Source organism: Ovis canadensis, chromosome 16 (assembly GCF_042477335.2).
Source record: "Ovis canadensis isolate MfBH-ARS-UI-01 breed Bighorn chromosome 16, ARS-UI_OviCan_v2, whole genome shotgun sequence".
NCBI lineage: Eukaryota > Metazoa > Chordata > Mammalia > Artiodactyla > Bovidae > Ovis > Ovis canadensis.
Genome location: NC_091260.1, coordinates 54,788,331 through 54,814,198, shown reverse-complemented (window position 1 = coordinate 54,814,198; position 25,868 = coordinate 54,788,331). Strand labels below are relative to the sequence as shown.

The 25,868-nt window shown below is 45.3% G+C and overlaps 1 protein-coding gene across 8 annotated transcripts in view; it reads left to right on the top strand.

Moving 5' to 3' along the window:
* PDZD2 (PDZ domain containing 2) overlaps positions 1-25,868 on the top strand; it is a 411,535-nt gene that overhangs the window by 313,759 nt on the left and 71,908 nt on the right. For 6 of the 8 annotated variants that reach the window (XM_069555955.1, XM_069555957.1, XM_069555956.1 and 3 more), the window contains 3 exons: positions 4,420-4,562; positions 7,478-7,610; positions 12,947-13,096. In XM_069555955.1, the coding sequence (XP_069412056.1) occupies positions 4,420-4,562; positions 7,478-7,610; positions 12,947-13,096 (426 nt within the window). The remainder of the gene's footprint in view (positions 1-4,419; positions 4,563-7,477; positions 7,611-12,946; positions 13,097-25,868) is intronic. The other 2 variants (XM_069555958.1, XM_069555962.1) reach the window with 1 other exon arrangement.

The window sequence follows — 25,868 nt, the reverse complement described above, 5'->3', positions numbered from 1 at the left end:
TTGTAATTGCTTTACAATATTGTGTTGGCCTCCACCATAGAACAATGCAAATGAGCCACAAGTACACATATGTCCCCTCCCTCCTGAACCTCTTCCCAGCCCCCTTGGTTGCCACAGAGCACTAGGTTGAGCTCTCTGTGCCCGTGTAGCAGCTTTCCACTGGCTAGCTAGTTTACACATGACAGTACATATGTGTCTACTCTCTCTACTCGTCCCACCCGCCCCCTCCTCCATGTGGCCAAAGTCTGTTTTTATGTGTGCATCTCTATTCCTGCCCTGCAAATAGGTTCATCAGTACCATTTTGTAGATTCCGTATATATGCGTTAATATATGAAATTTGTTTTTCTCTTTCTTTCTTCACTCTGTATAACAGGCTCTAGGTTCATTCACCTCACTAGAGCTGACTCAAATGTGTTTCTTTTTATGGCTGAGTAATACTCCATTGTATATATGTACCACAACTTCTTTTTCCATTTGTCTGCCAGTGGACATGTGGGTTGCTTCTATGTCCTAGCTGTTGTAAATAGTGCTGCTGTTAACATTGGGGTACATGTGTCTTTTTCATTTGTGGTTTTCTCAGAGCATATACCCAGTAGCAGGATTACTGGGTCATATGGTAGTTTTATTATTCCTAGTTTTTTTAAGGAATCTCCATACTGTTCTCCACAGTGGCTGTATCAGTTTGCATTCCCACCAACTGTGCAAAAAGATTCCCTTTTTCTCCCCACCCTCTCCAACACATTGTTTATAGATTTTTTGATGATGGCCGTTCTAACTGGTGTGAATGGCTAACTCATTGTAGTTTTGATTTGCATTTCTCTAATAACGAGTGATGTTGAGTATCTTTTCTCATTGTTGTTGGCCAACTGTATGTCTCTTTGGAGAAAAGTCTGTTTAGGTCTTCCTCCCACTTTTTGACTGGGTTGTTTGTTTTTCTAGTATTGAGCTACCTGAGCTGCTTGTGTGTTCTGGAGATTAAGCCTTTGTCGATTGTTTCATTTGCAGTTATTTTCCCCCATTCGAGGGACTGTCTTTTCATTTTGTTTATAGTTTCCTTTGCTGTGCAAAAGCTTTTAAGTTTAATTAGGTCCCACTTATTTATTTTTGTTTTTATTTCCATTGCTTTAAGAGGTGGGTCATAGAGAATCTTGCTGTGATTTATGTCAAGGAGAGTACTGCCTATGTTTTCCTCTAGGAGTCTTCTGGCCTTACGTTTATGTCTTTAATCCATCTGAGTTCGTTTTTGTGTATGGTGTTAGGAGGTGTTCTATTTTCATTCTTTTATATGTAGCTGTTCAGTTTTCCCAGCACCACTGATTGAAGAGGCTATCTTTTCTCCACTGTATATTCCTGCCTCCTGTGGCTGTGGAGCATTCTTAAAATCTTTATTGAATTTGTTACAATATTGCTTCAGTTTTATGCTTTGGTGTTTTGGCCAAGAGGCATCTTGGATCTTAGCTCCCTGACCAGGAATCAGACCCACATCTCCCTCATTGGAAGATGAAACCGTAACCACTGGACCTTCAGGGAAGTCCCCCTCTTAAGCCATTTACATTAGATATGTGGGTTTGTTTTGTTTTTAACTAGTTGTGTGCATCTTGGGCCAGGGGTGTGGAGTGGGTTTGTGGGTGTTCTCCATGAATACTGTCTTTAACTCCTCTGTCAGGGTAAACATTTAGGCCATCCTTTCCCCCTGATCATAGTTCTGCATGTTTCTTGTCACAAGTCCTATTTCTAAAAGCATTTAAGAATTAGAACTGTATCCAGTATTGCCACGTCCTCTGGGAACCATACCTAACATTTCTGTTTAACCAAAGGAGGGTAGGATGGGAGAACATGATGGTGCAATTAGTCATAGGGATGGATAGGTTTCTACTAATCTGGGCTAAAACTAAAGGGATTTTCTTGTATCTGGGCTCTAATAATGGTCCCTGTTGTTCTTGAGAAAGAGTTCCACAGCTTTTCTGTACTGGGGGAGAGAGGAACACTGCCCCACATCTTCAGGACACCAGGAGCCATGGGATATCTTCCAAGGGAAAAAAAAAGTCAGGCCACCACCTGTGCTTATTTCCTACCTGCTCTGTGAGGCCCAGGGAGGCAGCCACAGCACTGGCCTGTGCGTGAATGCAGGATGCTCAGCTCGCCAAAACAACAGCTAATCAGCACAGCCCTGCGTGTATTCTCTTTGGTTCTCCACCTGGCATACGGTCGCACGTACTGAAAGTTGCTGTCTCGTGGCAATTCTGAAGGATGGCTTCTTGGAAGGAGTGAAGCTATAAGAGACTCTGAAGGCAGGAAGGCTGTTCCTGAATGGGAAGGAAAGGTGTTCCAGAGGTCAGAGGCAACAAACCAAAACCCAGGGAGTCCAGAGTGAGACGATGGGATGATGTAGGGCTTGTTGACAAGTTCATGAACTACTGTGGTAAGCCAGTGACTTCTGAAGTTACATTTGGCCAGACAGGCTTCATGGGCCTGTGGTCAGTGGATGGAGGAGACAGCTGGCATCACCGCGTGTTGCTGGAATTGTGGGGACCCCATGAGCAGCCCTGGGCTTGGAAAAGAATAGGACCCAACAAGTCTCTGTTTGCTAACAATTTTCCCTAGACATTCCTGTTGCTGCACATCAGTGACCATTCCACATCTGTTTTGTTTTTTTTTTTTTTTTACTGTTGCATAAAGCTTCATTTTAGTTTCTGACAGTATGCACTTCAGATTTTCTAAATGCCTCACATTTTTTCTCTTTTGCAAACAGCTTGAGTGGGCAGGTTGCCTATTTTGAGGGAGATGATGGGTTTGTATTGGGCCTTAGCAGTTCCATTGGACTTTCGTGGTGAATGGAGAAAGCAGATGGTTTTTACTTTAGAAACTGAGGAATGCATTGGGACCCCCACCTATATACCTAGAGCTAAAAAGGACTTTGGGATGAGCCTAAAGTCAGACTCCCAGATAAACCACTTTGAAAGCTTTTGCTTTCATTTCTCTGAATAGCCAAGTGTCTGAGGAAACTCCAGTGTTTTGCAGTGGATGTACGTTTGTGTCTGTGGAATGGAATACAGAGTCAAAAGGAGAATGAACCAAAGCAGTTCAGAGGACTTAGAGACCTTTTTTTTGTTGTCTAGTCATTCAGTCACGTCCAACACTTTTGTGACCCCATAGACTGTAGCCCGCCAGTCTCCTTTGTCCGTGGGATTCTCCTGGCAAGAATACTGACGTGGGTTGCCATTTCCTTCTCCAGAGGATCTTCCCTGATCAGGGATCAAACCCGCGTATCCTGCAAGTCTCCTGCATGGCAGGCAGATTCTTTACCACTGAGCCACCAGGGAAGCCCTACAGACCTCTATTAGTTCTTAAAAATGATTGATTTGGGGAAATTCCTGGCAGCCCAGTGGTTAAGACTCCATGCATCCAATGCTGGGAGTGTGGATTCAGTCCCCACATGTAGGGGTGTGGTTGGGGAGCTAAGACCCCACACAGCCAAAAAATAAGTAAAATAAAAAGGATAGATTTTTATCATTGTAGCATTTTTTAATGTTTTTAAAGAGTGTATTGACTAATGTGTGTAGAAGTTGATAACACATTCACCAAGGAATTTCCTATTTTGATTTCTCCAAGATCTCATTCACATGTTGTCAGGAAGTTTTAAGATTCAATTCAATATGATGTTTTTAACATTTATGCGTGTGTGAGTCACATATGGTTACCGATTAACATTTATTATGTATCTACTAGATGTCAGGAGCATTGCTGCCTGCTTCCTGTCTCGTTTAATCCTAACACCAGACTTGGAAGTTTTAATAATCATTCCCACTTTAAAGGCAGGGAAACTGAGGTTTTGAGGCCTCAATTGATTTTCATAAATACTAAGTGATAGAGCTTGGCTCACACTAGTTGATGGCTCCTGGCTCTGTCTTCCTTTCATCTCCCTTTATTAATTAGTAGGTGTCGTAAATAAACGGAACCCAGATACAGCCAGTGTTAACTCACACAGTGGTATCTGGGTTTCAGGCAGAAGAGCTTTACTTAACAGGATCCTGGTCAGGGAATTCACACATCACCTTGGCCGTGCTGTCCAAAGTCATCTCCACTGGCCCCAGGTGGCTCATTCAATTTAATTGAAATGAAACATTCAGTGTCTCCGTTGCCAGCAGCCTCATTTCAGGCATTTGACAGCCACCTGTGGCTGGCGGCTCTCCGTTAGATGATGCAGACACAGAACACTCCTGCCATCACAGAGCACTGGATCGGGCAGCGCTGACTGCTCGAGACTTTGGTCCAACCCGTAGAGTTTTCCCACCGGTGGTCCTCTGCAGTGTCTGTCAACAAGTGATGGGACTCGGCCAGACCTCCAGCTGCCCCTCCTGTGACAATGGTGCGTGTCTGTCCAGATGCTTCACAGTGTACTCACTTTTTCTTCCAAGGAGGAAGTTGGCCGGATATGGAAGATGGAGCTGCTTAAAGAATCGGATGGGCTGGGAATTCAGGTTAGTGGAGGCCGAGGATCAAAGCGCTCACCTCACGCTATCGTTGTCACCCAAGTGAAGGAAGGCGGTGCCGCTCACAGGTGACTGGACAACTCTCCCCTTTCTCTGCTTCTGGTCCTCCCCTCCCCTGCCCCTGGGTGCTGGGGGGGGTAGTCAAAGGCCTGGTGATTACGGCTTACAAGGAAGGTGCTGGAGCATGGCAGGAGATCAGGCACAAGCGGTTCTAATTAAACACCCTTCTGAGCACAGGAAGTGGCTACTGGGTGGGGCCACTGCACGAAGGAGGGATTAGATTCCTTTCTAGTCCAGTTTGAGTGTCAAGTGGATGTTATCCTGAGTCTGGGGATGCCGGTGACACGTGGTTCCTTATCCAGAGCGCACCACGTGGTGGAACACCGCACCCTTCACATCGTCACTGTGGCTGACGACTCGGAGAAGTGATGGGGTTCAAACGTGACCACAGTTCACCTGCCACGTCATGGCTGTCAAGATCTGATACACGTGTAAACACGTGTGTCTTGGTCGTGCAGATGTGGAGGGAGAAAAATAAATGTGAGTTTTCTCCTTGTGGCCTGAAAACCATTCACACTCCAAAGCTACTCTTTTAACCTAAACAGTCATCTGAAGTAGGGAGATGGGTGGTGCTTAGGCAGAGCACGTCAAAGAAGAAGTCCATATTGAGTCAGAGGGAGGTAGCCGTCCCCAGATGGAAGGTATGCTCCTGTATACATAGGGCATCTACTATTTGCAAAGCACCATAGGGTGTTGGATGCCCATCTGTATAGAATAAGTGGGTAAAGGTGGAATTTCACTAATGAGGGAGGTGATTCCAGTCTGGAATTAGTATTCAGCCCAGGTACCCTGATGCTAAGAGGGAAATGGCAAACCAGAGCAGTAATGCCCTGCCCAAGACCTTGGGGGTTCTCAGAAACATATCTTATTGGGCAAAGTTGAAGGAGCTTGAAGTATTTGGTCTGAAGAATAGAATACCAAGGAGAGGACCAGTGCACAGATTATCAAGGTGTTCAGTGCTCATCGGTCCCATAACTAGAAAGTATGATCCTGTTAGCCTGAGTAGAGAAGAGTTTAACTGCAGGTGCCACTTATCTGGGTGGCGGTAATTATTGAAGGTTTAAGACCTTAGGTAGTTCATATCCATATGAGCATTATCACACTTCCCAAAGGATAGATGCTTTAAAGAATTCTCATCAGATAGCCATAATCCCCATTACTCCTAGGTCTTTGGAAAGTTGGCAGTAAGGAAATTCCTGTGCCCAGAGCTGAGCTTAAGTAGAACTGTTCTTATCTATTTTTCAAGTGAGCCATTTTTTAATGGGTCTCACCATTTTCTTACACCCCTAGCCTGTATGTGTGTATGTGTCTGGGTGTTTAATTCACATGTGGGGCATTCTAGTTAATAACTGGAGCTGAGAAAGATGGGATCAAAGAGGAAAATAAGAGGAACAGAGACGTGGATGGCTTGATGGTGGTGTGGATAAGTAAACCCAAGGACACTGGCTCAGCCACTGTGTTCCCCAGTATTCCTGAATGCCTCTCCTTCAAAGAGCTTGCCCTCATGCCTCCTTGAGGTTCTGGTGTGCTTATTCACCATGGTTTCCCTCTTTCTCTTCTCTTTCCATCCCAAGCATCTACTGGGATTCTTAGCATTTCTCTGCTTTAGGGATTTTTGTAGGACAGAAAGCAGAGATTGAAAAAAAAAGAAAAAAGAAAGCAGAGATTGTCAGCAATCTCTCATGCCTCCTGTCTTCTGTTAAAGCCTAAATTCATAGAAAAGATAATGATACATGCCCTAGAAGACAGAGAGAGAAAATGATGAGGGAGAGGAGGAGAGGGAAGTTGGTTAATTCAATGAAAGAAAGCAAGGAGGAGAGAGTCTACAGACTGGAGAGAAAAACACTGGGGTGAATCTGTGTGAGAGACAAGTGTGAGTGCCACCCTTGAATCCTGGGTGTTGCTGCAAAGCCTCCAGAGGGGATGATGGGACCTGGGCTCTGGGACTCTCAACTTCACCCAATTTCCCATCTCATATTTAGCAGTGGGGATGAAGAGCCTCTGGCTGCTTTGGGATCATGGGAGACCAGTCCATTGGAGGCTCAGTTGGCACCCAGAGAACTGTTGACCCGCTATGGCAGGCAGACCCCGTGGTGACTGGACCTCCTTCCAGCCCAGTAGGAAGGAAGCTCCAAGTCCTTCCCTTAATTTAAAGGAAACAAAGAGAACACTCTTGCATGCCTGTGATGTACACCAGGTCTGTTCCCTGCAACAGCAGTAACTTAGGCAGTTTCTTTGTTCATTTTTCTGTTCATCCGTCCGCTTATGGAGCTTGGTGGCAGAGACACAAGGAGGAAAGAGGCAGTTTGAGACTTGACCCTCAAGGCCCCGTGACTCTTGGGCTGTGGGGGGGGGTGGGGGGCGGGGGTTACAGACACATGAGGTGCAGGGTCTCAGGTGCCACAGAGGAAATCCGGGCAACAGTGTGTCACCTGAGGGGAGAGAGGGGCGTGTGTTAGGGAAGGATTCCCGGTGAGCTTCGGATACCTTCATTCTTCTGGGGCTCAGCTCAGAGACTCAGCTGATGACTCAATCACAAGGGCAGGATGGCAGGTAGGACTGAGAAAAGAAAGACTTAAGTATCCTAAAGCTTTGGGGTCTCAGTTCCTCTCCATCATGTCTCCACCTGGATGGGAGGTTCACTGACATTGATGTAGGATATGGTGGTAACTTATGATCGTGCCTGTAACTAAGGGACCATCTGAAATCGTGACGCTCCTAGCTCTGCTAACTGGGCATCTAGACCCTGATGGAAGGATAAACAGTCCCACCCCAGCCATCCCCATCTTCCGTACTCCTCTGTAGCCCATTTTGGACTTTCCCCTTCTGACAACCCTCCCCAGCTCCAGGAAGATGGCCCTTCTCGAGCCTAGAACATCTTGACGAGGGATTTTTTTTTTTTTTCCTATCTCCATTTCCTCAGGGATGGCAGACTGTCCTTAGGAGATGAGCTGCTGGTAATCAATGGTCACTTACTAGTCGGGCTGTCCCACGAGGAAGCTGTGGCCATTCTTCGCTCAGCCACTGGTGTGGTTCAGCTGGTGGTGGCCAGCAAGGTAGGTGGATTTGTTTGTTTTGTAAAATATTTTGAATGGCAGTGGTAGATATGGTTGGGAGCCCTCCCCGTGAACCCCCTCACCCCCGCCCCCTAACACATGCGTACTCGCCTTTGCTTGGGCCAGGCAAATAGCCATGATTCTGCAGTGCAAGCCCACAAGGGGCCCTGAGCTTAAGGGCTTTTAATCATCTTGCCATCCTTTAAGAGTCTTTATAGGTATATCTGGGCTTCTCTGGTAGTTCAGCTGGTAAAGAATCGACCTGCAATGCGGGAGACCTGGGTTCGATCCCTGGGTTGGGAAGATCCCCTGGAGAAGGAAACAGCTACCCACTCCAGCACTCTGGCCTGGAGAATTCCATGGACTAGGATGCAAAGAGTTGGACACGGCTGAGCGACTTTCACAATAGGTTTATCTAGGGGATTAAAAAGCAACAAAAGGACTAAGGAAAAGGGATGAGTGGGAGAAAAGACAGGATAGAGAGAGTAGCAACTGGCCCAAGGGGAAACCAAGGAGGAGATGTGGAAGCAAGGGCGAGAGGGAGGTGACGTGCCTCTGGAGATGCGCATCTTCCAGGACCTGCAGGAAGGAGGTTGGGGCAGCACGGGCAGGCTGCAGGCCCGGGCTCTGACCCCTGGCAGCACAGAACATCCGTGCTGGAGGAAGCCTTGTGAACCTTGCTTCCAGCTACGTCTCCTCCCATCCTCCTCAGTTTTATAAATGACCCGGCAAGACAGAGCTTCCGAGGGGGCCTTGATGCAGCTGAGAGTGCCGGGACCCTGACTCTTGCTATGGCGCCAAGTCTGGTCATGCCCTCTGTCTGGATGCCACCTCTTCATGAGGCCTCAGGCTGGGGCTCCTTTCACCCCCACCCATCAGAGCATGTGAAACTAATGCTGAGGTCTGGGACCCCCATCTGCTCTCTCCCCAGGTCTCACCAGCCTTAAAGCACCACAGAGAGGCAGTGGGATACCGTGGCTGCGGGACAAGGGGAGGAACAGGGCTGTCTGGGTTCTGCTCCATTGTCTGATGAGATAGTGACATCCATGAGCCCAGGGGAGAGCCCTCAGGACTTGGGGGCTAGTGCAGCGGAGCCACGGGGCTTCGTTCCAGTTCATCCTGGATGCAATTCAGGGGAGCACTGGTGTGAGCCACTCCATCCTTAACCCTTCCCAGCAATAGCTCTCACCAGGATGGCTGATTTCCCCCAGTTATCCTTGATGTTACTTTTGAACCCTGCATGCACAGGTTTTTATTTATTTTCCTTCTTAGATTTTGTGTGCTCAATCATGTCTGACTCTGCGACCCCAGGGACTGTAGCCTGCCAGGCTCCCCTGTCCATGAGATTTCTCAGGCAAGAATACTGAAGTGGGTTGCCGTTTGCTCCTCCAGGGGATCTTTCCGACTGTGTCTCTTGTGTCTCCTGCATTGGCAGGCAGGTTCCTTACCACTAGCACCTCCTGGGTTTAATAAATAGGTGAGTATTTTGAGTCATCTGAAAAATCTACTTTCCCCGTTTATGCTTCGCTGGTGGCTCAACTGGTAAAGAATCCACCTGCAACGCAAGAGACCTGGGTTTGATTCCTGGGTTAGGAAGATCCCCTGGAGAAGGGAACAGCTACCCCCTCCAGTATTCTAGCCTGGAGAATTCCATGAAATGTATAGGCCATGGAGTCGCAAAGAGTCAGACTCGACTGAGCAACTTTCACTTTCTCCTTTATACCATGTACCCCCAATCCTGCTTCCAACTAGAATTCAGAGCTTGGCAAAGACTTGGCAGGAAGAGCTGATGCTGAAGCCCTGGAGGCAGGAATTGAGACCTTCTCCATTCATACACCCCATCTTCACCTCCCAGAGATGCCGTGGGCATCCTCTCCCTAGGGATGGGGCAGGAGCAAAGCCAGGGATGCTCTCGGTCAGCCTGGGGGATCCCACAAGGAAGGAAAGGCTGAAACAAATTCCTCATTTGACCAGATGTGGTGGGAATTTGAAAAGCATTATTGGTTCTTACACACACATACCCCCCACCTCCCCAAGCTTGCAGCTTAACCATGCAGAGGTCTCTGCACAGGCATTAAAGCACATGCAGCAAACCTTTATTTCTGGACTGACTGCTTTCTCCTGCTAGTTTGGAAGGTGGGAAAGAAATCTCTTCTATGCCAGTCATTATACATAAACGACACAAAATACAAAAACAAAAAACGACCCCTCATGGGTAAAACTAGTAATTAAGGGGCACATGTGAGATTTTTGAAAACAGACGTCACTCATCAACTTAAAGGAAGAAAGACACTAACATGTACTGGGTACCACTGGGTGCCAGGTGCTTTCTACCTACTATCTCATTTAATTCTTAAAGTGAATCCCATGAGAGAGCTATTAGTTCTTTTTATTCAGATGAGATTAGAATCTAAGCGATAAATTAATCTGTCCAGAGATCATACAGGCGGTGGGTGGCAGAAGCAGCTTTCATCCTGGGTCCGCTGGCCGTCAGAGTTTCATGCTGCCCCTTAGTCGCATAAGATATAAAGGAATCCAGAGCCCGTGGTGTTAGAACAAGGTCATATGTTCCTACCAGAGGCTGTGACACTTTGGGATGCTTGCTGAGGCTTTTGTAGAGCTGAGCAGCGTCCAGAGCTGAGGAACAGGAGTCCATTCTGGTTTTCAGTCTGTTGGTTCTTGGCCATCTATCCAGAGCTACGGCCCTAAGGCTGACCAGTCCTCAGAGCTTTCTCCTCCTCCCCATTTGCTTCACCTACAACTAAGCAATATACGCTGCTGCGCAGCTGCCAGCTGTTTGCTCCTGAACTTACTCTGCTCCATCCAAGGTGCTCATCCATGGAGAAAAAGCACCTGATCGTTAGGCACTGCTTGACTTCTGTTCCTCTTCTTTATCCCAAAGAACAAGTCATCTATAGACTTCAGTTCTGCCTTTATATTCAAAGAGAAAAGAATAAAAAAACTTTTGACTTGTCACGTATAAGGAATAATTTAAAAATCTAAATTATATGCTTATGCCGATAAGCATCACCTTGTCACAAAACTTAACAGGCATTGTTTTAGAAATATAACAGTTACTGTCTTCTGGAAAGGATGTCTCGTGTTTATGCACAGTATGTCATTTGCGTGTAAGAGAGGAGCTTAGAAAGTTTTTGTTGAATGAATCGACTCAGAATGTCCTAGTTCATCTTGATATTCCTGGAAGTACATGCGTAGCAACATGAATTTCTCTTGTGCACTGTCTCTTTTTTGTTTCACTCTTGGGTTTTATTAACAACAAATATGTATTCATTGTATCTAATGTAGAAAACCCAGAAAAAATGTATAGAGAAGAAAAACATGATAAAATGTCTAATATCGCCAATGGTACCATCCACTAACCGGTGTTTCCTTCCACACAGAACATGTTTCCTTTCAAATGGAATCAAACACTAGGAGACAGGGTGTACCTGGAGGCAGTCCTACCAGGATTCAGGGGCCAGCACAGCCCTTTAAAAACTGTGTATCTTGAGCAAGTTGGTGCTTCTTTCAAAATCTCACTTGTGCAGTGAGAATCAATAACTGCTTCATGGGATGTTAGGAAGATTAAATGAATGATAAAGATCTCTAAACAATGTAGTTGGTCACAGTGAGCAGTTGCAAAAATGTGTCTTTATGGTTTTCATATTGTATCCAGATTATTGTTACATCTGTTATTAATACGGTTCTTACATATTATTTTTAACCTGCTTTTTCACTAAGTAACCCACTAAAAGAGCGCTTTCCACATCAGGAAATGTATTTCTAGATCAGCATTTTTAATGAAAGTGCCTATTCCATCTTGTGGCTGTCATGAAATTTACTCAATAGCTGGAACTTTCACTCTTTTAAGCTTCCTGCTAGTAATAGTTGAGCAGAATTGACATCACAGAAGAGGATTCAGCTCACTTTCTCACAAATAACTCTTTTTCCTTTCCTTGGGCAAGGTCTGAAAGTATGGTAGTCACAAATTACTGATCTAAGATGAATGAGGTTCAGGTACCCTGAAGGAGTGGAATCCGCATCAAACTAGGGACAAACGTCAGTGTCACCAGGGGCCAACTCACTGGTAGTTTGTAGTGTCCCTTATATAAGCTGGGTGTTCTTTGTTGTTCTATCTTCTGTCATCCCCCAAGGAATATGATCAAAACTTTCCACATGTTTCCTTCCTGGTAGAAATTGCTGGTGTGGCAGCAAGAGGAGAGGGCACGTTGCTGTTTCATTCTGGCCTCAGATCAGCCCTGCAGCCCTGGCCCCTGGCCTCGCGTGCCATGTCCTTCCCCAGGAGAGCTCTCAGCTCCCGCACTTGCCTCATTTGTCCTTGGGATTGTCACGTGGCCTCATGGATCTCGCCTGCACCGCACACCCATTCTGACTTTATCTGTGTCTAGGAAGGAAGGGCTGTGTTGATGAAGCCCCCTTTGGAGTCTAATCTTAATAGAATGTGATTCCATGTATTTCTGTTGTCCTTTAAAAGTTGTTCAAGGACTGCTTTCATGGCAGACATTATCAGTCTCCACTCTCATTGCGATTCAGTAAATGATCTAATCTTTCTAACCAACAGGGGCCTGTGAGATGAGCAGTGAGCGAGAGGAGAATATAGTGGATGTTCGAGCTCTGAGCTCGACCTGGGGACACAGCGCTGAGCAGACATGGTTTGGGGAACTCTCAGACAAAAAGGGAGATAGATGAATAAGTTACATACCCAAAGTGAGGGAGTAAATGGTAGAGGAGAGGAGAAATGCGGGACTCCAGGAAGGCAAGGGAGGATGCTCAAGCTTTGCCCAAAGAGGTCTTAGCCTTGGGAAGAAGAGTGGTCTAGGCAGGGGAGCTGCTGGTGAAAGAGGAAGCGTGGCTGGAGAGAGCCTGGCATGTTTGAACGTCAGGGTGCCTTGAATGGAAAGGAGGCTTAGAGGGGAGAATGGAGGCAGATGAGTTTGGAGAGCTGGGCAGAGGCCAAATCTCTGACGTTGGTTTGCCAATGAGGGAGTTTAAACAACATCCTGAAAGTAATATGGCAATGAGGGGTGGGGTGGGGGGGGGGGGAATCAAAGGATCTTAAGTTCAGGGAGCTTAGATTACTCATAGAAACATTCACCTAAGAAACACTGATTCATCAAGGAGAAAAAAAACCTCAAGGTTTAAATTGGCTCTGCACCCCTGACATGTACATTCACCTCGCACACCTGGAAATGCGAACATATACTCCATGTAGTCCTTGGACTGGGAACACGTGGCCACCCACCATTGACTCTGCTCTGTTTCCTTGACCTTGATATCACAGGGTAATTCACGGGCCTCTCATTGTTTCCCCGCAGGAGAACTCTGCCGAGGACCTCCTGAGGCTGACGTCTAAGAGTCTGCCTGACCTGACCAGCTCCACAGAGGACGTTTCCTCTTGGACTGACAACGAAGACCAGGAGCCAGACGAGGACGAAGGCACCGGCTCATCTTCTGTCCAGAGAGCAGTAAGTGCGCCTGCGCTCTGCCAGGATGCTCTGCTGGGATGATGTTCTGCAGAAGACATGGGTACCAGGGCTAGAGATAAAAGCTTGAGATAGACATTATGGTCCAGACCAGGATGGGAGAGAACCACAGTGCATCTTTTTATTTTTTTCTTGTTAGAATCATCCAGAAAAATCTATGAAGGTAATACTTTTCATTTAAGAAAAAACAATCGGCGCCATACCCCTGGAAATAAGAGAGCAATTGGTACTGAGTTCAGTGCATGTATCAACTTTCGGGTGTCTAATAATATACCAAGGATTTTATTGTTATTTCTTGATACAGTGTTTGAAAATTATTGCTTGTGAAGTTGAGCTTAGACGGAGCGATGTCTGGCTGCAAGTGGAATGTTAAAGTAACACAGAACCCATTCAGGCAAACTTGCATGGATGTATCTCCCAGTTTTAATGAAATGAGGGCTTTGCGCTTGGCTCGTGGCTCTTCCTCACACAGCCTGTGGCCCTTCATGCCCTCGTGTGCTGCCCCCGCCCCCGCCATGTGGTCTGGCAGAGGCAGGAGGGCTGTGGTTAACTGTGGTTGCAGCGCAGCTCTGTGGTCTCCTCTTTGTTCCCCACATCTTACAGATAGCTCATATTTAATAGAAAACCTTCTTAGCTGTTCCCCATCCATCCAGGCCCAGGGAGGGCCCCTCCTTTCTGCCATTTGGATCTCTTACTCCTTCCCAGTAGCACTGAGCCTAGGCAGCATGGTAAGCGTTGGGAAGTTAGTCTTGTCTGTAATTAAGCCTTAGAAGACAGCAACACAAAATGTATCTCTTCTCTCATTTATATAATTGTTGTTGTTGCTTAGTAACTCAGTTGTGTCTGACTCTCTGCAACCCCACGGACTACAGAACACCGGGCTTCCCTGTCCTTCGCCATCTCCCGGAGTTTGCTCAGCCGCATGTCCGTTGGGCTTCCCTGGTGGCTCAGCTGATAGTCTGCTTGCAGTGCAGGAGACCTGGGTTCGATCCCTGGGTTGGGAAAATCCCCTGGAGAAGGGAATGGCCACCCACTCCAGTATTCTAGTATTCTGGCCTAGGGAATTCCATGGACTATACAGTCACCAAGGGTTGGACATAACTGAGTAACTTTCACTTCACTTCATGTCCATTGAGTCAGTGATGCTATTCAACCATCTCATCCTCGGTTGTCCCCTTCTTCTCCTGACTCTTGTCTTTCCCAGCATCAGAGTCTTTTCCAGGGAGTTGGCTCTTCACATCAAGTGGCCAAAGTATTGGAGCTTCAGTTTATTATCAGTCTTTCCAATCAATATTCAGAATTGATTTCCTTTAGGATTGACTGGTTGGATCTTGCAGTCCAAGGGACTCTCAAGAGTCTTCCCCAGCACCACAGTTTGAAAGCATCAGTTCTTCAGCACTCAGCCTTTTTTATGGTTCAACTCTCGCATCTATACAACTATTTATAATATGATAATTTACGAAAGAAAAAGTTACTTTTTCCTTTTCTTTTTTATCACTAGAGTTCCAGGGCCACTAGACGCTGGTTGTGCAGATTGTGGACTGCACACAGGTACCACATCTAAAGGAACGCCACCAGCATCATAAATATCACAGGCTTTTGTGTTTATGAGGACAGTTTTCCGGAAGATGGCAGTAAATTTTGTTCTAACAAAATCAGTACTTTAAGACAACTTTCCAGTAAACAAAGGAAAACATCTTGAAGAAGGGGTGTGTGTGTGTGTGTGTGTGTGTGTGTGTGTGAGAGAGTGAGTCTCTCAATCATGTCCAACTCTTTGTGACCCCGTGGACTGTAGCCCGCCAGGCTCCTCTGTCCCTGGGATTCTCCAAGGAAGAATACTGGAGTGGGCTGCCATTTCCTTCTCTTCTCCCTGACCCAGGGATCAAACCCATGTCTCTTACGTCTCATGCATTGGCAGGTAGATTTCTTTACCACTGCACCACCTGGGAAACCCTCCAGAATATATCCTATCTATATTAAATCTCTTAGCTCTCACACCAGGACCATGTGGCTTTCCCGTGAACTACTTGTCACATTTAGATTTGTGCTTATTTGATTAAAATCTGTTTCTCCCATCTAACTGTGAACTCCATGCAATGTGGGAACATGATGTCTGGTTTGGGTTCCCAGTGAATCCCTAGAATTTAGCCAGTACATCTGGTGCTGGGTTATAAATAACTTAATACATTTAAAAACAAACAACAGGACAAGCATTCATTTAAAACTAATGAAAAAATGACAACAAAATCTAACTAGGTTTATCCACCAGAGACATTATGGTTATGCCCCTGGTTCATAGCTGACCATATCCTAGCAGCCTCAAAGGGCTGATATCAACATTTCAGCCCCTACAGGGGTGACTTACAGAGACAGATGGCTCTCTGGATAAGCCTGGAACTGTCTGAATATCTTGTGTCTCTTCTCCCGCTATTGTCTGCCCACCCTTCAAGGCCAAGATCTTTCTGAGCCTGCCCATCCTCCTTGTGACCTCCTCCCCACGCCCCCAGCACTGTCCATTCCCTGTTGGCACAGCAGTCACCCTCCACACAGAAGGGGTACAGAGTGTGTGGCAGCCCAGCCAGTAAACGGTTCAACTCCAGCCTGACTCTGCCAGTCCCACCTTTCTAACCAGACATGGCTCTCCAGCCCACGGTTTTTCCCCTCACGTGCCCACAGTCTGGAGGGCTCGATCCCACCGCCCTGCTCAACTCAGCCAGCTCTCAGTGGAGAGTCGAGTAAGCTCAGGATGTAGAGAGAGGGAAAGTCTGCAACACACCCACACCTCCTCTGATAAGGGCCAGGGCAAGTGTGTGGCCCAGTGGTCTGTGGAGAGGTTATAATCACATGTTTTAAAATTTCATAATTCATAATCTCTTGCCAAAAAATCCAAGGAATTATTTGTCTAAAAAGTTTTTTACACTAAATACTGCTCTAAACATTAGCCATGACATATATTAAATGTATTACATGTTATATATGTTTATTTAAATTATAACTTAGACTTTTTATAGTTTTATAAATTATTGTGCTTTTTATAAATGTATTTATGTAATATAGACTTCCCTGGTGGCTCAGTAGTAAAGAATCTGCCTGCCAAGCAAGAGATGCAGGTTCGATCTCTGGGTCAGGAAGATCCCCTGGAGATGGAAATGGCAACCCACCCCAGTATTCTTGCTGAAATAATCCTATGGACAGAGGAGCCTGGTGGGCTGCAGTCCACGGGGTTACAAAAGAGTCGCGACTTAGCAACTAAATAACAATTAATGAAATATATATGTATAAATATAACTGATAATTTAAATTATGAGTTAAATGAGTTGTTCTAATTTCAAGTGTAATGTTTCTGCTATATAGTGGTTTTTGGTCCCCCCATCCCCAAGAAAACCTCACAAATAAAATACAAATCACCCACAATCGTACTAGTGAAAGATAGTAGGATTTAACATTTTGCTATGCTTTTCAAGTTGATTTTTTTCTTAAGCACATATATATTTTTAATTGACGTTATATTAACAACTTATGAACGCTTGCTATGGTCTTAATGATATAATCATAAACATCTCCCCTAAAACATGATTTATAATGGCTAATATTTTATGACATGGATATGCCATAATTTATTTTGCTAATTTTCTACCAAAAATTCCATTTACATCTATCACATGTGTATTTTATTTTTAAAATCATAAAGAATTCTTCATGGAACATGATTGTCCATGTAGCCCTCTGCACATTTCTCCTTTTCTTACTTGCTGCAATGGCTTGTAGCAGCAGAATTGCGTAGTTAAAAGTTTTCTCCAGAGAGGTTATGCTAGTTTACATTTCTAGCAGTGCCTGGGGCCTGTCATTGCCAATAACATTATCTTAAAAGTTTACAAATTAATCACATCTTGTTGTATATATTTGTTGTGTATGCTTGTTACTGCAGTTTTGCCAAAGGACTTTCAATGTGTTCTCTCTTAACACACTTTATTTGGGAAACTTTAGGTTGCTTTTAAGAAGAAACAGATGACTGAGAAGTAGTCCCCCACAAGTACACGTATTTCAGAGCTGTACTTCTGGGTGCAGCTTTCTCCATCATGTCACCTCCAACTCGCACATGCAAATCTCGAACCCCTTATGGTCGGTGGAGAAACCAGCACTGACCTTCCGTGACTGTTAGTTCTGCCTTCTCTGTGCTCCAGACAACCCTCACCTCACCTCACCTTCCATCCACACCCCTCACAAAACATCACAGAGAAGCGACACCAGCCTTCTTCCCTGGCTTGTCATCCTTGCCTGAACGCCCACCATCTGTCAGCCACTCCCTTGAGCTCTGGTTTCAAGCCAGATGACCTGGGTATGAGACAGCCTCCTGCAGGGCCAGGAAGCAAGCACATGACATTTTCCCAACTTCACAGTCTGCCCAGAATCTCCTGCTGGGCCTTCTCAAGGTGCTGAGCTCCTGAGGGGCAGGGAAGGGGGAGGAAATAATTATTTTTTAGTTTTATGTTTATAATCCAAGATTCTTTGTTTTATGATCCTTAAACACCAGGTGAACCACTTAGATGAAAGAAACTTGGTACTGTTTTAATCAGCTAAGTCACAAAGCCTTTTACTTCCCTGATGATAATGATGAAACCTGCTGCCAAGTTCGACTCTGACTTTGAATCTTCCTGCACCTCTAAGTCGTGGATGCCCCAAGCACTTAAACGGAGCAAATGTAATACAAATGCTCAGGGTCTGCCCTGAGCACCCCTGTGATCTATTTTTCATGGCTGCAATAAACAGTCATGAGATTTTCCCTTCGAAAAGCTCTAGCCATGCTTAGAATAGAGCCATATGCATGCTTAGAATAGAACCATATGGTGAGTATCAAGTGTGAGGAGTAAAGGCAGCAAAAAGAGAACTGGGATGGGACAGTGAAATCCCACAGTCATTTGCATACTTGTCACCATCTCAGTGGGGTCTGACTTCATTGAGGGGGTTCTCCCTCCCCTCCCTCCACCACATCTGATCTTAAAAACCGCCAGGTTGATCTCAGAAACAGCCAAGTTTAGTCCCCTCCCCGGTACTAACTGTGGTCCTGATCCACCCAGTCGGTCATTCTTTCTCAAGTCTGCCTTCTCCACTTTGTCTTCTGCCTGACAGTGGCAGTTTTTAAATGAGAGGCTGACCATGTCACTCGCTTTAAAGTCCTTCAAGGTGTCTCAGTCACGCTGACTTAAAAATCACAACTGCCTAACGTGAAGCCATCAGGTCCAGCCCGCCTGTGCTTCCTTTCCTTCTGTCTGTGCTCCTGGCAGACCTCAACACACACACACAACACAACACAACACAACACAACACATGTGCGCACATACAACCCTCCCTGGCACACTCCTAAACCTGCTACTCTCCATTCCCCTGCCATTTAGCATCTGCTGTTTTCGAATTATTTGTTGCTATATGTGTCTTTGGGGGTCTTCCCATCCCAGGGGATCTTCCCATCCCAGGGGATCTTCCCATCCCAGGGGTCGAACCCAGGTCTCCCACATTGTGGGCAGATTCTTTACCTTCTGAGCCACCAGGGAAGCCCAGTCTCTTTGAGAGGAGGAAGAAAATATTTAAATTTATAAACTTTCAAAGTCAGGTATACCTCATTCCTAGAGGAGGGCGTGGCAACCCACTCCAGTATTCTTGCCTGGGGAATCCCATGCACAGAGGAACCTGGAGCGCTACAGTCCATGGGATCGCAAAGAGTCGGACATGACTGAGTGACTAACACTTTCACATAGTTGATTTACAATGTTGTATTAATTTCTGCTTTATAGCAAAAGTCAGTTATACATATATTTTACATATTCTTTTCCATTATGGTTTATCACAGGATATTGAATATAGTTTCTTGTGCTTTACAGTAGAAATTTGCTTTTTGTCCATTCTATATATAATAGTTTGCATCCAGTTCATCTTTTTTAAAATAAGATTTTTAAGGAAAAATATGTATCTGGCCTTCTGAGAGAGTGGCTATTTTTAAAATGAAGAGTAGAAAAAGAGTTTTAACATAACTGTGTGGAATGAGTGATACCTCCTTTTAAGTGATTAGGACAAAAACAAAACAAACAAAAATGAAAATGGAAGTAATGATTGTTGCTGCCAAATCTGCAATTGTCAGAGCTCTGCTAGGAAGATTTGTTTAGCACATCAATCAGCAGACCTGTATCCGGCTTCCTTTGGCATGATGGGAATCAGTTCTAACATTTTTGGAATCCCTGGTTTGGAAAATCTTGGAGAACCTTTGGGTTTATTAAGGTTATGGAAGGAATAAAGGAGTTCGTCTCTCAAAAGGAAAGACGAGCCAAAGTGGATCTTACGGTTCTGTAAGTCTGATGCGGGTGTTTAATTCTTTGTTTGTTGATGGCTTAGCCCTGAGGTGTGAGAAACTGAATCACAGTCTTTTGGAAAAAGCAGCATCCTTGGGGAGGAGGGGGGGCTATATATATATAAATATAATAATTAATATATTAATCTATATGTGGAGAAAAAGGAGAGACGCTGTTGGGTTTTATTTGCATTGAGTGATTGATAAATTGGCTCTTGAATGTTTCCCTGGGCACTGAGGGCTCTCACTGAAGTGTGTGAGAGTGCCACTCCTGTTGGAGTCAGAAAGTGGGGCTGCCTGATGTTTGGGGCCTGAGCTAGACCATTCTGGGGAATCAAACTTGGAGGCTAATGCAAGGGACAGTGAGCAGTGTGTGTAAGCTTGCGATTAGTATTAAAGCAGGGAGGAACCAGGGTCTGCCTGAAAATACAGATCTTCACAGAGTGAAACTATTAATGACAAGAGACAGTGGCTCAGGGCTCCTTGAGCTTTTTATTGGGGGGGGTGTACCTTTTTCTAAAATTTATTTATTTTTAATTGAAGGATAATTGCTATACTGTGTTGACTTATGCCACACACCTACAGGAATCAGCCATGTCCCTGAGCTTTTTGTAAGGGGAGCAACTGTTTTTTGCTAAAGCCTTGAGGTGAAGGGTTTTTAGACAGGCTGCTCAGATGGTCAGCGGTGGGCTCTGGTGCTGAGTCTCTCGTCCCTTGAGCACAGGGCAGTAGCAGCCACTGCTCAGAGAAGTCCTCTGTGTGCCCCTGGGTCAGGAAGGTCTCCTCCTCGCCTTCTTAGGCTGCCACTGTGTACTTATCTAACTTCAGGACTCGCCTCCTCCAGGAAGTTTTCCTGGATGCACATGTCCTTCATGCCTGTAATACATGCTATATTTTCCTTCATGACCCTTATCGCAGATTGGAAAGACATATGTATGCATGAGACTGCTCGTTTAATACCGTTCTCTCCCATGAGTGGAGGATCCACGGAATAGGGCTCATGTCAGGTTTATTCACAGTTGACTCAGTTCGTATTACGGATGGGTGTTTGGACAGGTGGGCAGACTGGTGGATGGTTGTTCCCCTCTCTCCTTCCTTAATGCTGCTACATACTCCTCACCATAAGACTTGGTTACCTTCTGTTGACTTGTCCATCCTGCCCAGCACACCATGAATTTTAAATAGACTTGGTACCTAGTAGGCATTTACTGTTTGTGTTTGCCTCTCTCCCTTATGGGAGTTTCCATCTGGGATACAAATATCAGTGATACAGAAATTGTTTTCCAAGTATAGCATTGGGAGAACAATGTCCCTTTCCTTAAAGTAGGATATCTCTGGAACCACCTCATTAACAACTGAGTGTGTATGTGAAAGTCACTCAGTCATGTCTGACTCTTTGCGAGCCCATGGACTATAGAGTCCACAGAATTCTCCAGGCCAGAATGCTGGAGTGGGTAGCCATTCCCTTCTCCAGGGAATCTTCCCAACTCAGGGGTTGAACCCATGTCTCCTGCTTTGCAGGCAGATTCTTTACCAGCTGATTCACCAGGAAAGCCCTAACAACTGAGTAGATTTCTCATTTTCTGTTTGGTTAAGCTTGGAAGGCTGCTAGCAGCTAGGAAGAGAATTTAGAAAAGGGAACTTTAAACAAACCAGCCACCATAAAAGATCGCCTGTCCCCAGGGAGTGGGTAAAGTGGTGGAATGCCAGTGGAAAGACTAGCCAGAAAGGCCCCAGGGAAGAAAGCACGGAACTCAAAGATGCAGCTTCTGGTACACAGGCATGTAAAGTGTCAGAGCCGCCAGGATCCTTGGGGGTGGCTGCTCTGTACTTGGTGTTTTATAGGCTAGAAATTCATGGTGAGAGAGAAGACCGCTGAGCTCCGCTGGAAGCAAAGCTGTCCCATTGGACACGTCATGTTACAGCCAAGGCAGCAACGAGGGAAAAGTAGAAAGGCCCGAAAAGGTGAACGCACTTCACAAACACAGGAAGGGAAGAGCTGTGTGTAGCATGAACGTACTTAGGGATCTCCGTGCTCGAGTGGATGTTAAAATGCACAGGGAGGGTGCAGTTTAGGCTGATCTGTCCCCAGGTCCCACCGTGGAAAGCCTGTTTGGCAGATCTGAGTGGGGTCTGTTTTCAGAAGCTTCCCGGGTGATTCTGATGCTTATCCAGATTTTGAAAAGCAAACCTTTGTAGAAAGCAGCCAGTGTGGCTGCACACCTTTGTTGTTATTATTACTGTTCAGTTGCTCAGTCGTGTCTGCTCTTTATGACCTCATAGACTGCAGCACACCAGGCTTCCCTGTCCTTCACTATTTCCCAGAGTTTGCTCAAACTCATGTCCATTGAGTCAGTGATGGCCATCCAACCATCTTATCTTCTGTTGCCCCCTTCTCCTCCTGCCCTCAGTCTTTCCCGGAATCAGGGTCTTTTCCAATGAGTTGGCTCTTCATATCAGGTAGCCAAAGTATTGGAACTTCAGCACCTTTGTTGGGCATATAGCAATTTTCAGGCATGCCCCAACATGGCAGGGCTCCTAAGAAGCTCCTGGCTGGGGGCTGGATGAGGCCCAGGTACCGATCTGTGCCTGGCCTTGAGATAAGAGGAGCTTTGAGGTTCCCTGCTGCCTCCGTCCTTCCTGCAGTTTGAGATGCAGAGAAAGACGCTGTGGCGGTTGTGCTGCTTGTGGGAGACTTGGAAGCACAGATTCCCTGAGTGCACACTGGATCCTTTGTGAACAGAGCCTTGGCCTGTGCAATCTTGGCTCTTGGCGCCTTTGCAGACACCGGTTCCTGGGATGTAGACTGGTGTGGTTATTGCAGGAGCTGGATTGTCCCCATGACCAGCCCCAAGCAGGCAGGAACTCCTTCTGATCTATAATTTCCCCGAGTTGTGTATTTTTCTCTCCACTGTCCCAAGCTATAAACAGACCCTCTCCTTCCCCTCAGAGCCCTAGACTTCCCTAAGGAAGAGATCTCAGTGCACCTAGATCTCCCTTAAACAACACTTTAGGTGGCTTAGGCCACGCCGTGTTCAAAAGGCAGTGTGAAGCTCATTGTGGTCTTTGGAATCTCCAGAGCAACATGAGACAGACAAGGCTGCAAGGATCGCTGGTCTAAGAAAATAAGATTTTAATTCAGGGGTGGTTTTTGTTTGGTTTGGTTTCCTACTTAAGGAGATGAAGTGATTATCTGAATAGGTGGGGGAGTGGAAATAAGAATAATTGCTTGGCCTGGATGCATTACCCAGAAAACTGCTGAAGTTTGAGTTAGGCTTATTCCCATGGCACATTTTCTGGGGCCTGTTCCAACTTGTTACCTGGCTTTGTGCTGTGTTTTCATCTAAGCAATTTGCAGTTCTCAAGGAAGTAAACAGCCCAAGTGATCTGTATAGAAAAGCAAATATTGGACTTCCCCAGTAGTCTAGTGGTTAAGACTCCATGCTTCCAATGCAGGGGGCGTGGGTTTGATCCCTGATCAGGGAAATTCCGCATATCTCAAGATGCAGCCAAAAAAAAAAAAAAGCAAGCAAATATTGTAGTCCACAGCCTCAACCTGGCTTCCCTTGTGGCTCAGCAGGTAAAGAATCCACCTGCAATGCAGGAGACATGGGTTCAATCCCTGGGTTGGGAAGATCCCCTGGAGAAGGGAAAGGCTACCCACTCTAGTATTCTGGCCTAGAGAATTCCATGGACTGTATAATCCGTGGTGTCACAAAGAGTCAGACACGACTGAACGACTTTGACTAGCTTTGGGGCTTCCCACGTAGCTCAGTCAGTTAAGCATCTACCTGCAATGCAGGAGACCTCGGTTCAGTTCCTGGGTTGGGAAGTTCCCCTAGAAAAGGAAATGGCAACCTACTTCAATATTCTTGCCTGGAGAATCCCATGGACAGAGGAGCCTGGCGGGCTACAGTTGATAGGATCGCAAGAGTCGGACACGATTTCGCTCCACCTCTCTATTTCTCTGCAGCCTCATAGCGAAAGGGTCTCCAGAGTAGTTGAAGAGCAGGGTTGGCAGGAGCTGGAGGGAGGAGCCAGATGGTCCCCTTGGAGTGTGGGAAGAAGTTGTATAGGTTTTATCTCTTTTTAGATTGTTATGTGTTTTAAAGTGTATGTATACATTAGTATAGTAGCATAGAGTTATAATTTATGAATCTATGTTGGGAGGGCCTGATGGCTACACAATCTGTGTATAAAGGTTGACATCACAGTGTGGAGCCGTATGAAATACACATTAACGAAATCCCCTTAGTATGCAGTCCACTTTATTATTGTCTTTGGATTTGAAAAATTCCTTCAAATTTCAGTGGAAATAAAATATGGATTACTAGAGCATGTAATAAAGTTTCTTTGCCCTAAAATTAATTTCTTTTATGAAAATAACACTGTAGGGGTCAGGAAGTGATTTTATCATTTTGGGTAAGTTGGTTCCAGTTTTTGGGTATTTGTTAAGGTATTCCAAAATGGTATTTTAGCGCTGTCCCTCATTATGAATTTTCCTCTTAGAAATATCATCCTTAGTAATTTAGTTTTGTATGTCCACTGGGAGTTTACATCTGTGGTCTGCACATTAAAATGTAAAGTAGAACATATTAAGATTGAAGGAAAGTGGCAGTTGAGAAATGAAACTGAAATAAACAAAATGATGGCGATTACACGGAGGGAAAAACAGGATGATGTGACCTATTTGTGTACCATATATCTTAGATAATACATCTTACTTGTTTATGAGCTTTGCTGAGCCTTTAAGGTAACAGAAATCTGTGAGATGTATGTGCCTTTTGAGATTTTACATGGAGATGCTGCTGATACACAGATTCTCACTCTCTTAAGAGAAGCAGAATATCTCCACTTAGTTTCAATTCCAGTTACCGTGCTGGGTCTTTTGCAGGAAAATCGCTTTGACATAGATAAATTAGACAAATATGCATTGTATGCTAGAAAGAAAACACATCTGACTTGAAGACTTTATGAGAAGTGGAAGATTTAGAACTGGTTTTGTTTTTTTATTTTTTTCCCCATTTTTTCATCACATTGTATGAAACATGATAGTACAAAGCCTGGAAATAAATACAAAGCAAAATGTGAGAGATCAGAAGTTCCTCCCTGGAATCCAGGGCAGAAATTTCTCAAAGAAGCAGAGCTATTTAAAATGAATAGAATTCTCCCCACCCGCCCCCTATTGTTACCATGTTTGCTTGCCTCGCTTTTTGTTTGCTGTTTGCTTGCTTTTGCTTGCCTAGCTTTTTACGTAAGTACTGATTTAGCTCCATGAATGGTGTTTGCAGGGGAAAAAAAAAAATGCCCCTCCTTTCTGCTTCTTCCTCTACTCCTTCCCTTGAGATATGCTTCCTTCTACTCTTGACCATTGAGATTCTGCAGCCCTCCTTCCTCAGAGACTTTCCTAATCCCTCTAGCGTCCTGTCATCTGCGCTTTCTCTGATTGCCAATTCCATTTGTCTGTTTCTCACATTCTGGAACTTAAAAATCAGAAGACACCTCCTGCTTTATAAAGGGGGAGATGTTTTCTAAAATGTGTTGGTAAAGCTGATATTCAAATTTATTTCCCCCAGAAACACAAATAATAAATATTGGTGGAATTATCTTTTAAACTAGCTGTGGCAGATACATAGCCTGCCTGGTACCACAAACCCCCTCTTCAGCTCCTAGAGCAGACATCACTAATTCTTCCTAAGAGTCTTCCCACTGACACCACACACAACCTCAGGAGTTGATAATGTGGGCTCACAGGCATCCCTGTCATAGGACCAGCCAGCACTGGACTGTAACCAGCTTGACATTACCACCTACATGCTGAGTGCTGTGCTGGGTGTTTTGGGGAATACCAAGAGGTAGCCATCAGTCTTCCCCTCTCACAGTATTTGTTACATATATCCCATAATGGATTTTAGTTATTTCTATTTCTATTCACCACCTCTGCGTAATAAATCTTTAGGAGCCATATGCAATACTGACCTAGAAGAAGAATGTCCCATTCCATCCAGAGGTTGGGGAGGGCTCAGTGGATGGGGTGATATTTGGCAAACTCCATAGGATTTTCACAGGAACACCCCCAGGCGTGGGTGACATCCTGGAGTGGAAAAATGACATGTACAGTGGTCCACAAATAGGAGATTTTAAAGCTTGTTCAGGGATCAACAGTTCATCAGTTAAGTGCAAATGTTCAGCCCATGCTTTTAGTTCCACACTAAAAAGCTATGACTCATTTTACAAGTTAAATTCTCATTGATGGTTTTAAAGTTGAGTGCTAGGGTTAGAGTTTTTGTTTTGGGGTTCCTCAGGCAGTGAGGTAGAGGAGGAGCTGGTCTGAAGCAAGGCAGATGGAGGCAGAGGTCTTTGCTATAGCTCTACAGAGACATCAGCAGAGCCTGGACTGAAGGGGTCGTG